This window comes from Papaver somniferum, chromosome 8, assembly GCF_003573695.1.
Source record: "Papaver somniferum cultivar HN1 chromosome 8, ASM357369v1, whole genome shotgun sequence".
In the NCBI taxonomy this organism is placed as follows: Eukaryota; Viridiplantae; Streptophyta; class Magnoliopsida; order Ranunculales; family Papaveraceae; genus Papaver; species Papaver somniferum.
Window position 1 is genome coordinate 175,818,316 of NC_039365.1, and position 16,828 is coordinate 175,835,143.

The 16,828-nt window shown below is 37.4% G+C and overlaps 1 protein-coding gene across 2 annotated transcripts; it reads right to left on the reverse strand.

Moving 5' to 3' along the window:
- Positions 1-5,162: 5,162 nt before the first annotated feature.
- Positions 5,163-8,536, reverse strand: LOC113304039. 2 transcript variants are annotated; one of them, XM_026553144.1, is made up of 4 exons: positions 8,051-8,536; positions 6,859-7,303; positions 6,640-6,755; positions 5,163-5,751 (listed from the first exon to the last, which is right to left on the reverse strand). In XM_026553144.1, exons 1-4 carry the CDS (start codon positions 8,385-8,387, stop codon positions 5,330-5,332), a joined length of 1,320 nt encoding a protein of 439 aa, XP_026408929.1. In that variant the 5' UTR covers positions 8,388-8,536; the 3' UTR covers positions 5,163-5,329. The 2 variants fall into 2 exon arrangements, with proteins under 2 accessions (XP_026408929.1, XP_026408930.1); XM_026553145.1 differs by having other exon boundaries at positions 6,859-7,299; positions 8,051-8,364.
- Positions 8,537-16,828: the final 8,292 nt, after the last annotated feature.

Below are 16,828 nucleotides of genomic sequence, written 5' to 3' on the forward strand. Positions count from 1 at the left end.
CAAATTTGTTTATTAAAGTCTTCGACTTTGGGTCGTAGCAACTCTTGATTGTGGGTGAGATCAGCTAAGGGAATCAAGTACGTAGTATCCTGATGGGATCAGAGACGTAGGAGCATAATTGTACCCTGGATCAGTGTGAGATTGGTTGGGGTTCAACTACAGTCCAAACCGAAGTTAATTTGTAGTAGGCTAGTGTCTGTAGCGGCTTAATACAGTGTGTTCAATCTGGACTAGGTCACGGGGTTTTTCTGCATTTGTGGTTTCCTCGTTAACAAAATTCTGGTGTCTGTGTTATTTCTATTCCGCATTATATTATATAATTGAAATATCACAGGTTGTGCGTTGTTCAATCAATTAGAATATTCGACCTTTTGGTTGTTGATTTAAATTGATTGACACTTGGATATTGGTCTTTGGTACCATCCAAGTTATATCTCTAGTATTTGATAAAGACTCGCAGATTTCTATTTGCTTGAGTATATATCCCATCGAGAGATTGAGATATAAACTCTTTAATATACTTTTTATCTAGATTGAGTCTGACTGTCTAGTTGATTCTCTAGAAAGTATATTGGAGTTTGTCCATACAGATTGCTAAGCAAAGTATTGGGTGTGGTTGTTAGACCCCCGCTTTTTCAGATGACAATAAGAGCCCCAACTGCAGTGACACTGAACATCTCAAGAGATTCAAGGACCTGGATGAAGATTTCAGCAGCAACAATGGGAGCATCTCTCTGACTAATGGTACCTTGGACACTCCTACATCTGACAGCATGGTACACTCTTATCTTCTCTATCTCATTTCATCCTACTCCTATTTATGCTTTATTTTCACCACTCATCTATGTTTTTTCTATGATAAAATCACTAGAAGACCAACATCTAAGTATCCTTATGTGTCATATTTTTGGCAATTCTTTACGTCTCTGGCTTGGAATTTTCAAGGATTAGGCACAAGGGATACCAAAAAGTACCTAAATGACATGCTTAACAAATTAAATCCTGATATCTTATTTATCTCTGAAACTAAGCAAAAGCAGGGAAATTTAAAGAAAATTATGCATGAGATTAATGTCAACAACTACTGGTATGTCAATCCAGGAGGGGTAAGTGGCAATGCTGGTGGATTGGCATTGATATGGAAAAGTAATATCACTATTGATATCATTGATTTCTCACTAAACCATATCAATGCTATAGTCAGCCTTGTCAATAGCCCCCCTTGGCTTTTCACTGGTTATTATGGCAGCCCTTATGATACTGCCAGTAAATCTGTTTCTTGGAAAATGTTGGACAAAACAACAACTACCAACCATCTTCCTTGGTTGATTCTTGGTGATTTTAACTTTATTCTTCATGACACTGAAAAATCCAGTTCCCATCCCATTGACACTTCTGAAGCTGCTTTGTTCAACAATAAAATTCTTGATCTTGATTTGGTGGATCTTGGATTTACTGGCTTCCCTTTTACTTGGTCAAACAAGAGAAAAGGATTTTCTCTCACTGAACAAAGACTTGATAGAGGTTTAGCAACTGAAAATTGTCTTCTGCTATACCCAAACACTATTATCTCTAATATGCTGGCCATTGGGTCAGATCATCATCCTATCATGCTCAATTAATCCAAATTGGAAAAATGGAAGTATTCCCTTCAAGTTCTTTGGTCCTTGGTTGGATCAGGAGGACTGCAGGAAAATAATAGCTGATTGTTGGAGTAAATCTCTCTCTGGATCAAGTGCTTATATCATTGCTAGAATATTAAAAGATATCAAACTTCAGATAAGAGTGTGGAATAAGGAGGTTTATGGTAACATCAAAACCAACATAGAAGATGCAAACAACACCTTCACTGGATGCATAACAATTACTTCAAGATGGACAGAGGTCAAGCTCTAGCTGATGTAAGACAAAACCTTAAAAATTGGCAGGATATTGAAGAAAAATTTTGGAAGACTAAGAACAGAGATCAAATCATCAAGTTAGGAGATCAAAACACTAGTTATTTTCATAGAGAAACTAAAAGTAGAACCAGGAGAAACAAGTTTGATACAATCTAAGATGAGAAATGGGAATGGATATCAGATTATCAAGAAGTAAGAAAGTGTTTGACCTGTCACTTCTTAAAAATGGCCACTGCTGAAACCACAAACATGAACCCTGAAATCATCAACCTCATACCCACTTCCATCACTACCACTGACAACAACATCCTAAATAGGCCTCCTGACTATAATGAGATTAAATTAATTCTATTTAGCATGGCAGGTGACAAAGCCCCAGGACCTGATGGCTTCCCTTCAAACTTCTTTCAAGCAAATTGGGAGATCCTGGGAAATGACATTGTAGCAATGGTGCAATATGTCTTCATTTATGGTCACATGCTCAAAGAGATGAACTCTACCTTCATCTCCCTCATTCCTAAAGCTGAAAACCCCTCTTCACCAAGTCATTTCAGACCCATAATCCTCAGTAACACAACCTACAAAATCATCTCCAAGATTTTAGCTAAAACAATGAAACCATAGCTCAACAAAATTATATCCCAATCTGTTTTCATACATGGAAGACAAATCTCTGACAACATACCCACTGCTCATCAAATAATACATATAATGAGATCCAAGAGAGGTAAAAAAAAGTGATAGGGAAGTATGAGAATCAAAATTGATATGGCTAAAGATTTTGACAGAGTGGACTAGAAATTCCTCATCACTATAATGAAGAAGATGGGTTTCAATGAATGGTGGTGCAATAAAATTCAGCAATGCATATCCACCACCTCATCTGCAGTTTTGATAAATGGTTCTCCATATAAATTCTTCCAACCTTCTAGAGGTCTCAGACAAGGTGATCCATTATCCCCTTATCTCTTTCTCTTCTGCATGGAGTCACTTTCTAGAATTCTTATTTATGCTTAAGATTTGGGTCTCATCACTGGAATAAAGATTTGCAAAAATGCTCCCTCCGTCAACCACATTCTCTTTGATGATGATTGCATGGTCTTTTGCAAAGACAACAAGATTGAACCCAAAATATCTTGGATATTCCAAGTATTTTTGGGAAAAAATCAGGACAGCTCATCAACTTCAACAAATCTGGAGTCTTCTTTAGTAAAGACACAAACCCTGAACTCATACCTATAATAAGTAATATTATGGGTGTTCAAGTTCTACAGCTGGATGGCAAATATCTAGGATACCCTCTCTTCACTCACATTTGAACCTGGAGTTGACAAGTTAAAAGTAAGTCTCTCAAGCTGGAAAAATCTTCCACTAAATCCAGCTGGAAGAGAAGTTCTTATCAAATCAGTTATATCAACTTCTAGTATATATCAAATGAACTGCTTCAGAATTCCAAAGCAAACCTGCCAGGATCTAAACAAACTTCAAAGGGACTTCTTCTGGGGTAAAAGCTTAGAGAATCCAAAAGGGTCTATCCAAAAGCTTGGACAGCAGTTTGCAAACCTAAGGAACTGAGAGGTTTAGGCTTCATGAATATGGAACTCTTCAACAATTCAATGATCACCAAAATTGGATGGAGACTAGAGCAAGACAAAGATTCTCTTTGGTTTCAGCTAATGGTGCTAAGTACCCTGCTTGGCAGAAATGTGCTCAATATGGAACTTAAACCAAAGGATGGTGGCTCCTGGATATGGAAAGGGGTTCTAGAAGGCATTAAAAATATTCAACATTACAGTTCCTGGAGAATAGGCAATGGGAGAAAGATCAAAATTTGGGAGGAAATCTGGATCCCAAGTATCTCAGCTAGAGTTACTAAACCATTAAACTGCCCACACTTCATTGAAATTGTTGTTGATATCCTCCTTACAAGTGGCCAATGGGATAACACCCTGATTCAAAATATCTTCAATCCTACCATTGCTCAAGCCATTCTAACTCTTATCACTCACCCTGGGGAAGAAGATAAGATTCAGTGGAATCTTGAGAACACAGGAAAGTTCTCTGTCAAAAGCCTATATAAGGCCAAGATAGATAATCTCTACAGAAATGACACTACCTCTAGAAATTGGGGGGAAATATGGAATATGGATATTGCTCCAGTTATCAAAATGATATTCTCCCCACTAATGCTAAATTTGCTAGCATTCTGCATTACATTGATCTCATCTGCCAGATCTGCAACAGTGGGGAAGAATCAATGACACACATGTTCCTCAATTGCCCTGCAGCCACTTCTGTTTGGCAGGAAATTCTTGGTCACTATCACACTATATTTGATAATGCAACAAATTTCATTGATTGGCTGAATACTTGGTTTCTACCAGGTGATGCAAATAAGAATTACAGCCTATATGCTACTACTTGCTGGTTTATCTGGAAGGCAAGATGTGATCTGATTTTCAGAAACATCCAACCAAATGCCAGTCAAACCTTAAGTTGCATTAGGCAATATCTATGCAATTATCACAGAATTCACAAGCTTCCTGATCATACCACGAATACCTTCTCTTTAATTTCTGAGGAGAATGTTCCCTCTGGGGACAATAACATTACTCCATATGACACGAGCCATTATACTAAAGGGGCCTTTGGCATTATCATCAAGATGTGCACATTACAAGACCCTGATAGCCAAACCTTTTTCACTGCTCTAACTATGACAAATCTTGCAGGTAACCCCATTAGGACGAGAGGACATCCAGGTGTTGGAGGGATAATAGGAGGAGCAGACCTAGCTTTCAGATGGGCCACAAAAATGCAGCACACCAACGTAGAAATACAAGTTGAATCTATGGAGATCTTGTTCCACTTCAAATTGCTATACCACAATGCTGTTAAAAGAAGATTTAATCTCGACTTTCATGACTCTATGTATGCTAGAGAGAATGATAACATTTCCAAAATTAGGCCTGGTAATTTCATTTTGATTAGTATGAAAACTATTCATAGAACCCAGAACCTGGAAACTTTTGATATTGCTCTTGCTTGTAAGAACAATGTTGGCAGGACTAGTGTCAACAGTCCTCCAACTAATCTGTAAAAAAAGAACACTGCAACTGTTAACTGTCCCTGTCTTTAATAGCTGTCAGTTAAGACGTGTCAGTTTATGATTAATTCCTGCTTAGCTGTATTTGTTTGAGTCTCTGTATAAGTACGTGATATCTCTGTTTCAGTCATGAGCATTGTGTGAGAGTAAGACAATTGACACGATCAATTGCATCTGTAATTTTCTCAAAAGATTAATGAAAACATTTTGTTCTACTACATCAGTGAACCACCAAAATCTGTATTACGCGTGAAAGTGGAAAAAAGGAAAAAACCGAAAAGGCATCTGCTAGATCTACTGATCCTAAGTTTTATGACAAATCCTAATGACTAGATTGCGAAATCTGAACATATACCATCTGAGTGTATCCATTGAATACAGAAGAGTCAAATCTGCTTAACCCTAACCTTTGAAATAAGCCAAACCTTCCATCCTCCACAACTGGACCAACTGAACGTGCAGGATCATATCGTGTCTGATGTGTCAGTGATGGACCAGCAACTGGAGGCAGCTCCCAATATACATCTAGAACTGATTCAACAAACCTGCTGTTTTGAAAATGCTCCTTATACGATATTGCCTTGTTGGTGTGGTTGAAATCACCTCGCATATGCCCTCTGACACCCCACCATGCTTCACCAGGCCCACAAAGTTCATCTACATCAACTGCCTTCTCCCAGAACTTCTTCCTTTTCTCCCTTATTCTAGCTTCATCACTATCTTGAAAACAGCTATGTCCACCACCTGCACACAAGAGTAGCTTACAAAAAATGAAGTTTGACAATATCTAATACCCAACCCATCTTTAAATTACATCTAGAGTCTCAAAAGTTATAACCACAGCTGTGATCAAGACATTTTGTTTCTAATGATCCGAAAGATTATGTGCTTCTGAGGCTAAACATGGTAAGGGCTTCTTAACATTTAATTGTGACATCCTTGTACTTATCCTGAGGGCAATTCAAGTGCTTCGACACTTGTTTCAACAATAAAGGCCTGAGATATATAGACATGCCTTCAAAGAAATACCAGTGCATAAAGCTTTATGAAACAACTGAATATGCAAAATTGTGAAATATTTATTTCCATGATGAATACCTTCCTCTATCAGATGCCACTAAGCATTATTATGGTTGCATTGCATGTTCATATCCCTACAACTGGTCCAGATATCATTTCTAAGTATGTAATTCAATCCCGGATAAGATGATCGATTTTGGAGAAAATATATTACTGGTTTCTTTAAATGCTATATTTACAAGAGAACTGTCAGTGGTACCTAACTCTTCATTTGATAAAGAAATACATTCCTTCAGAGGATATATCTATCACCAATACATAAATCACATAATGTAAAGAGTCAGAGATGTATTTCTTCAGAATAATACATCTATCACTGATAAAACCACATAATGTAAAGGGATCCAATTACTATTTACTAGGTGATTGTTTAGAACCTGTTCCCTCTAAGCTGCATTGCTACTCAAGCATTTCCTATCTGTCTATCTAGATTCTTATGTTAATGATACTAATTCAACATTAACAACTGTTTCACTACATGAACAGTTACTCCTTCAGAACAATTATTTTCAAGTAATGGTAATGAGATGTTTAGTGTGTAAGAGTATGCACCTCTAATATAGGATTGGTCACATATTTGCCTCAAAGAATAATGATCACCAGTACCAGTATCGTAATTATCCTCAAAGATCAAATGCTTGAACCCAGCTTTCAGTGCCTGCTTCAATCTACCAACACGGGTATACAAAAAAAAAATTACCAATCAAGAAAAACAAACTTATAAGCCCTAACATAAGTAGAATTTAAAAATCAACTTTTGTGAAAATGCACCTTTTAAGTTCATTTTGATGATCATCGAAGAAAATAAGAACCCGACTTAAGTCAGTAACACCATGTTTCTTCATCACACTCTTCCAATCAACATTTCCAAAATCCACAAAATCCTTCCCAGCAAAATAAGTACAGTTGCCATCAACATAAGCAGGCCCCTTCTTAAGATACTTCTCAGGGTGTCTAGGTGTAAGTGACAGTATCGGTGTGTCTGGCATTGCTTGACGAAGAACCCATGTTGAATGCCCTTTGAAAGCACCACTCTCCATCATCAGATCAGGTTTTAACCACCTAGTCATAAACCAAAGTCCAAAACTATGATCAAAACCCATCCCATACTGATTATTCTTGATTGGTCGTGTCTCATAGATCGGCACAAACTCTTCCAATCCCTTTAATAAATCCTTCGTTGTCCATTCCACCGTTCGTCCCGATTTCGATCTGCCTTTTGACAAGGAGAAGAAATTAAAGTTGGGGTTTAATGCAAACACTTAGAATACCAATTCACTCTACTCTAATCAGATGTTCATTATACACTAAAAATGACCTAACCAGTAAGCACAAAACACATCAAACTCCCTAAATTGACAACAAAAAAAAAAAATCCATATTCAAATCAAGAAACCCCAAGTTTAGCAGATCTTCATGAGCAAATCATTGCACATATCAACTAAAAACAAAGTCTCTAAACTGCAGAAAACCTCAATATTCAAATCAAGAAAACCCAAGTTCTGCAACATCTTAATGAGCAAATCACTACACATATCAACTAACAACAAGTCCTAAATCATTGAGAAACGCCACTTCTACACCAATATCTTCCAATGAGCTAACCAGTGATAACTAGACAAATGCAGATGCCACATTCTACTTTAAGATAACCAATTCCCAAACAAATGTCCAAATAAAGAAACCCCGAGTTCTGCAAGATCCTAATTAGCAAATCAACATAAAATTGAACTTAAGAAAAGTCCTAAAACAGTGACAAATACCAACATTCTCTGATAATTAAACAAATTTCAGTAAAAAAACCCTAAAATTAGTGACAATCCCACATCCAGAATCCCATAAAAAACCCACAAAGATAACGAAAAACTACATCAAATCTACCAAGAAACCCCTAGAATTGAAAGATCCAAGAACTGAACAAAAGGGGCAAACTGAAAATAAAAGAGATCAAGAGAGGACTTACACCAAGGAACACCAAGAGTACCAAAATCTGAATCCAACCCATCAATCCCAATCAAACTTCTTGAATCCAGAGTCGAAACACAAACAGAATTCCTCGAACGAAAAATAAGAGAAGAAACAAGAAGAAGAAAAGAGAAAATAATGAAAGAACATGGCCAAAATACACCAAATTTGTATGTAATTAGATTTGTTATTCTCATTGCTAATGAAATCTTTCTTGTTTTTGATTCATCATCATCTCTTTCTTCTTCATTTCCTCCTACTCCACCACCTCCGATTCCTTCTTCTTCAGTTGTTTGTGTTGTTCTTCCTCTCATTGATAATGCTCTTTCTAACATTTTCCTCTGCGTGTTTTCCTTTTATTATAGAGGAAATAAAGAATTGAATATGCAGTCACTTCACTGTTGTTTACACAGAGTTCAATAGTAGATCTGGAACTGGAACACGGTAAAAGAAGAGGAATACATTGAATAGGAAGGAACATACGAGAACGGTGATAGATACACGAATACTAGTACTTCGTGGCTGAGTCCGATTTTGTCAAACATTACTGATAGGGGTACCCAATTTTATTTTATTTATTTTATTTTTTTTTTTGGTGTGGAAGGCCAAACATAGTGTACCTCATTATGTGAGCGCAAGGTTTGAAAAACAGGTCACGACTCAGGTCATGGACACTGGGCGTAACCGTTATAATGCGTTTTGACGGGTGTGAGCATATTCTGGCAAAAAACACATTATTTTGAAAAAAGACGTGTTTTTTATATGTTATTCTAAAATAACGGGCGTTATAACGGTTAAATAGAAAATAAAAAAGAATTATGGTTTGAAATTCCTATATGACGGTTACAACGTGTGTGAAAACAGTTATAACGGGTTTAATAACGTTGTTATAACGTTTTCTATATATTATTATTTTATTCTTTTATTTTAAAATAGGGAACATTATCTATATACCCCTACTATGGAGGTCCTTGCAAAAATACCCTTATGAGCTTTACAAATACCTCTAAGCTTAATACATTACTAAAATACCCTCTTTTGTATAGTGTATATACAAAACTACTAACCAATATTCAACAACAAAAAAAAACGAAAACACTACCTCTACTGCCCACCACCACTGTCCACCGCCAACCACCACCACCATTGTCCACCGCCGCCCACCAACCACCACCACCAACGACGACCACGACCACGACCACCACCCACCGCCACCACCAACGACGACCACCACCACCGACGACCACCACCAACAACCACTACCACCACCACCAACCACCACCACTTTCATCCACCACCAGCAACCACCAATTCCACCACCACCATCTGGAGGCAACTTGCTGAAGTTGTCTCTAATAAATATGATGTACAAGAACAAGTTGCAAAAAAAAATGGATCCAACTAGCTCAAGTTGTCTCCAAATCTGAGGCAACTAGCTCAAGTTGTCTTCAAAAGTGAAGGCAACTAGCATAAAGTTGTCTTCAAAAGTGAAAGAAACTAGCCAAAGTTGTCTCCAAATATGGAGGCAACTATCACAAGTTGTCTCCAAAAAATAAAAATTATACACAAATGAGTGAACCTAGTTTGAGTCGAACACACATTTTCTGACATATAGTCAGTTGTGCTACCATTGCACCACAGATTCGTATATACAAAAACAACATATCAAAATCAAATACCACCAAACTGCTACTTCTTCTTCTTCTTGCAGACCAATCAATTCATTTACCACCAACACTTCCAGCTCAGTACAGATGCACTATTATCGCCACTAACAGCTGCACTATCATCACCAGTAAGCAGACACATCTTCAATCGCAAACCCAATAAGCAGACTTACATATTCATCATACTGCAACTCTACCTGCAACATCTTCATGACCACAACCATATACACACACTTGCAACATGAGCCAACATCTTCAGACTTACATTATGCCTTCTAATCTCCATGGCATCATTAATTGCAGTCAACATCAACACAACACAACACAAACAACTCCATCCATCAGCTCATCTGTAATTGTACTAGTCAGCACTCTCAGCTCCATAGTTGTCTCTGTATATGGAGGTAACTGGCCAAAGTTGTCTCCGTATATGGAGGAAACTTGTTCAAGTTGTCTCGGTATGGAGACAACTTGAACAAGTTGCCTCCATATATGAAGGCAACTTGCACAAGTTGTATTAAGGCAAATATTCTTATTAAGTACCCCTCAAGTACACAGTCTAACAATTCACTTCTTTAGTTCTTTGTTCTTACCTGACTTGCTCATTCTATTGTAATTCCAGCTGCAGAACTCATTTTAACACAACCATCAATGCTCTTCCATAAAAATAACCAAAGATGCACAAAACCATGATAGACAACATCTTCAATTCCTTCACACCATTCTGTAGCAGCAACTGAAAACAACAACACGTAACTGCAGTTGTTGCTACTACAATACCACTTCCATCAGTCCATAACCTGTAAAACCTAACATACATCTAGGTTTTCTTTTCCGTAATCATCTCACTATCTACACCACAACTCAGCACAGCAGCACCAACCAACTGCATTCAATCACTTCATACATTCTGCAACCTCTTGAGTCACGACCAACCAACAACATCCATGAACATCAGTACTTTCTGTAGCTTCTGCAATGGCTGCAATTGCGGCACTATTCATCCAGCAGTACCTGCTACCACCAATTCAAGCACCTTACCTTTTACATAACACCAATACAATCCACAACTACCTTAAATCACCACCAGTAACAGATTCAAAACCGCAACATTCTCATTACCACCACCAGTTCATCCACCATCAACTCTTATGTAGTAACACAACTATAGAACTCATTTTAACACCTGCTCATTATGCTCTTGCATTTGCTCTCTTTCACCTTGTTCTCTCCTGCAACTATTAACTCCCATTCCAAACATTCATTTACAGATCCATCCATACTCGCCACAACACCTAACATTTATTTCATACCCCTTCCTATTTCAACACAGTTCATTCATATGAACCCAAATTTAAAACCAACTCAACCTCAATTCAATTAAAATCAATTTAATCGAAAATAAACAAATTCAGGATGGAAACTATACCTTGGAAATAAGCTCCACCACCATCATTCGTATACTTGATTTAAAATTTTTCGTGTGGTTGTAGTAATAAAGGTTCAAACTCTCGGACTTGTGAAGGTAATGGATTTTTAGATTTATAAAAATTATATACACAAAGATATTAACAATGGTGTAAGAGGTACTGGGGTTTAGGATTCCGCCGAATTCATTTCTTAAGGTTCAAATAATGATTCTTTTAACAATTATAGCTCAGTAAATATATAAAATATATTGACTCTTATTTTTGCCAAGATAAATTCTCCAAATATTAGATGTAAATGTTAAGCATGAGGCATCAAATCATCTAAGCTAAGCATGCCGCATCAAATCAAATGACAACTAATTTTTTCAAATCATAATTTCAATTAAAATTAGTGCAAAAGTCATGAGAAGAATTAAATATAATTACCCAAGTGTGAAATAAGGCTTTCTCCATCACCCCAGTGTTGGGGTTTAGCTCCTCATATTAATCATAATCTCAAAATACACGTATTAAGCTCAAAAAGTTGATTAAAGGGAGTAAAACAAGTGAACAGAAAAATTGCAACAGAAATAACTGTTGCAAAGGCGCTGTTCACCGTTACAAAAGGAAGAACGATAAAAAGATAAACTGTTGTTGTAGCGTTTTAAGACCCACACTACGACCCACGAGCCGCTGTCGCTGTCACTGTTTAAGAACGACTGCTCTGGCAGGTCCGTTCTTCGTGTTCTTCAGGCGTGTTAATGGCAGCAGCAGCAGCAGGTAACTTCTCTGCAACTCCTCCTGCGCCTCTCTGCTCGCCTCCAAACCTCCCCAAAACTCTCGACCCCCATTTTAGTAGACCCAAAGATCATATTTATACTCAAAGACACGCTGAAATCCCTCGCCATAACTCCAAATAATTCGTCTTTACTCGGCAGTGAATAACATTATTTTTGAATATTTTCTTACCAGATTTAGAATTTCACACGTAAACTTCGATCCTGCACGCTCTAGTAAGCCTTATACATGCCTCATAAGTCATCCAACTCCTCCAAAACACTTCCATGCACAACCAAAACACACAAAACACCGTGTACAGGTCGTGTTCACTCCGTGTAGCTCTGTTTTGAGCTCGAGAATCAAATCGATATTTCCAGCCAATTCCGATCAAATTCGACACCCAAACTATCTTCCATAGGCTAAATCACATCTTTCTGCCAAAATTCAGCCATTGAATTGACCTACAACTACTTCATTTCTTCGATCGAAAATTCTCCTGAACTGTGAACATTTTCCCGCCAATTTTCAGTTTCCAAATTGTTGAAGAAGGTGCCCCTTATCCTTGACTGGGTGCGAATATCAGATGCCTTGGGGGTGACCTGGGGGTGCCCCTTAGTAATTAGGTTACCCCTTATCCAAACTTGGGAGTCCGAATAACACGTGTCCTCCGGGTGCCAAAATCAACTTTTTGAACGAATTTTCTTAAAATATTTATTTCCAAAAAAATACCTACAAATACATAAAATAACAAAATTAGTACAAAATCGAGTGCCAACAATATATAGTATTGAGAACAAATTGGACACAAAAATGTGTCTATCAAATACCCCCAAACTTATTATTTGCTAGTCCTCGAGCAAAATTTATTCTTGAAAAGTGACCGAGTTAATCTCGGGTGGGTTTATCAGAGGTGTACCCACAAAAACCAATACTCCATACCCTAGTTATCTACGCAGAACCTTGGAAAGCACTAAAGAACCTCCTTGGTTGGCATACAATTATTGACTCTAAGAGGAAGAACCCTGATGCGAAATTCCAATTGCTGTACACGAGTTTGCACTCAAGCATACTAAAATTCATATAAGTGACAGAGCTCTACTAAGATAGTTTCACGATGGACATCATACTCGGAGTCAGACTAATCACATGAAAAGATTAAGAAGATGGAAAGAAAAATGTAGATGGTTGAAAAGCGAACGGTGTTTCCCATATCTGTCTGAAGGCCTCTGCCAAGATGAACCTAACCTAAATGACTGAGATACCGGTCTGACTAATATTAACACACTGGCATATACAAGGGAACCAGTGGTCAATAACTTAAATCTAGATCAACAAACTGGCAAATACAAGGGAACCAGCAGTTGACTACACATAACAATAACCATTTTTTTTTTTTTTACTTAACGGCATGAATAGATCTTTTTGATCCAAGCGCATGCTTCTTGTCAGCAGATTACACGATAGTTCCCACGGGTCCTGCATTCCACGCTTGCTTAGGCGACGGAAACAGGGAGAACACACGCATATTGCTATCCAAGTGTTAATACTTATTCCGATTGGTCTAACTGGTCCGGTCTTTTTTCTTTTTTTTTTTTGGAAAAGGTAACTCAGTCACTCTATTTCACCCTAGCAAAGGTAACAACTTGAATCGTGTGCCCCACCAAATCACTTGAAACAAAAGAAAACTAAAAATAGAAAGTGAAAAGGACTCGACAAGATATGGCGAAACTATCATGTTATTTCTAACACCTGAGCTCTGTGCTTTTATGAATAGACTCTATAGATGTTTCCATCTAGTCAGATTGGTTCCTCAACTCCTAAAACAAAAATGTTTCCATCCACTTAGATTGGTTAGTGCTGTCCTAAATACGCATAAATTTCTAGGCTCTGGAGTTTATTTATTGCAACTAAAAAGTTTCTCCCATACCCCCAAACTTAAATCTAACATTGTCCTCAATGTTCTAAAGATGAAACTAAAAGCATGAACAAGGAGAAACTGTTACCATTTGAAGCGAAAGAGTTAAGGAAAGATATTACCGTGTTGCATGAGATTGGGTTACCTCCCAAGAAGTGCTAAGTTTAAAGTCTTCAGCCAGACTTAGGAAAGGATTAGTCAACTCGAACCATAAAGTAACAGTCGAAATAACTGTGGGTCTTCAAAACGAAAAAGAGCTGACCAAAGGAAACTACAATAACCCAAGAAAGTGAACAAGAATAACATGCCCTTATCTAGTTTCCTGATTAAGATATTTATATCTAATTGTGGTTCAGGTTCAGGTTCTATGAAAGGGTCTAAATAGAATATTTTCATTGGCTGCGTTTATTCATAGATGGGATCCGAATCACTAGGTCTTAGAGTCTGTAAAAACTCAAATACGAACTTAGAATCACGAAGTAATAACCTAAATAATTGCGGATCCTCTAAGTCAGTCAGATATGACTTACAAAGTTGACCACAGTGAGAATTGTGGTCATTCTTAAGCAAATGTGTCGATTCTAATTTTCTAAGGCATTTAGGTTTAGTCTCACAACTTAATAAGTGACACATTTGAAATCTATACGTTCCCACAATTGGAAGAAAACTATTTGGTGGGAAAACAAAATCAATCTTGGTATTATTGCCTGGGTTAACCACATCAACCAGAGGATGGGTTTCTAACATTTGAGACTCTTGTTGGATATCATTAGGTTCTGGAAAACGATTATGAAGATAATCTTGTAAGATGGTTGAGGCATTGATTTCAAGTCCCAAGTGAGGGACCTTACTAAGAGTTAAAGCACATGGAGAATGATACTCACCCCCAAACTTAGAGTTTTCGGCGTCTCTAGATAGACTGGTCATAACCTCCCTAATTTCTAGGTCGGCAATTGATTTTTCTAAGTCAGGTTCATCCTCGCTAATCTCTACGAGTTCATCTAAGACTATTGTTTCTAAATTGTTTGACTCGATCTCAAGATAAACCGGTTCCTCTAAACCATCATCGGTTTCGTAAACAGGATATACTACATCGTCTGAAACGTGGGTATCTCTAGTCAAATCCTCGTCCTTTCGAATAGGTGAATAATTTTTAAAATTATTAGGATCTGAACCAGAAATAATATAATCATTATAAGGCTCAACTGGGGTAACAAATTCCTGATCACTATTCCCACATATTTCAGATTCTTCATCATCACTATCCTCATCATCATGATACAATTTTTGAAATTCAAGAATTCTCAATCTTTGTTCCAAACTACATGGTCTATGTTTATAATATTTCTCATAGATCGTTAGAGGTGATTCCTCAATAAAAGTTGGAGTATCCATATATCGCTGCCCACGCATATATTCACCAAGAGTCATTTCCGAAGACGTCTCTTGATAACGAGAATTTCTAGACATATATTCTCGCAACGTCATCGCAGGTGGCGTCTCCTCAAAAGGATTCATCACCGAAGAAATATAAACTACAGAGGGATTCTATACAATCACAAACAAGGCCGACTCGACTCCACCAAAGCAAACCTAAAGATTTCTAGCAAACAAAAAGCATGATGGCTCCACTTAGATTGTTTCTAGACCAGCTTCTATCTTTCGAAAGGGAATTCGTTGCAATTTGAGAAAACCCCTCTGGAATCAATCCGAGTCAAAGTAAGTTGAATTGAGGCGAGGGAAGCTCAGTGGAGCTTTGATACCCAAGGCCTCACCGCTATCACAAGGCGGCGCAGTCACGCATTCAACTCACAGAAACCATCATGAACTTTGGAGTGTGCTTAAAGATCAACCAATATTTTTCGAACGAGTTTCCTATTAAGCTCGTTACCCTATCAGTCTCGTTCTATTCCATATTTTAAAGCTTGGGTTCGCGTTAGGTTTCGTTTTCCTAAGGCGGGCAAGAAGGGAGCGGTGATGAAATCCGAACCCTTATCTTGTTTAGGCCAGGCCTTGCCCTTTACTAGGAAAATAAAGACAGTCCGGTTCATCCTCAAACAATTATCACCTTAAGGCAGACAGTAACCCGCTTGCAGGAGATTCGCGGGTGTTTCGATTGGACTTACCTCCCGTACCAGACGGGCGATGAACCGTTGTCGTCGACTCGGGCCACGACTCCTATGCCGTGTACGAACCCGAGGGGCCGAGACGATATAGTAATCGTCGTCCTTCCCTGCACACAGTTTATATAATATTTTTTTTTTAATTATATAACCCTTCCGTAGGGTTTTAAAAAAGATGTCCAGTGTTCAATGTCCGGGAAAAAAAAATAATGTCCAAAAATAAAAGATTACAGAAATAAAAACTTTAATTACAGTTTCTAAAAAAAAATTAATAAAAAAAAATATCTAAAAAAAAAAATTATAATAAAAAAAAGTCCTTTGTCTTCTTTCCGTTCTTTTTTGCTTTAAGCTTTGCTCCTAGTCTTTATGAAATCGCCAAAAATCTTTGACAACTTCTTATTCTTTTTTCTTTTCGATCCAAGCCTCTAAACCTGTATCACATAGACAAATACCCAAAGAATGTAAAAAAGAACAAAGAAAAATAAATCTAAAAAAAAAAAAAATTCTACCTAAACACAATTCCGCGTCGGCGGCGCCAAAATGATTTAAAAATTTTCGTGTGGTTGTAGTAATAAAGGTTCAAACTCTCGGACTTGTGAAGGTAATGGATTTTTAGATTTATAAAAATTATATACACAAAGATATTAACAATGGTGCAAGAGGTACTGGGGTTTAGGATTCCACCGAATTCATTTCTTAAGGTTCAAATAATGATTCTTTTAACAATTATAGCTCAGTAAATATATAAAATATATTGACTCTTATTTTTGCCAAGATAAATTCTCCAAATATTAGATGTAAATGTTAAGCATGAGGCATCAAATCATCTAAGCTAAGCATGCCGCATCAAATCAAATGACAACTAATTTTTTCAAATCATAA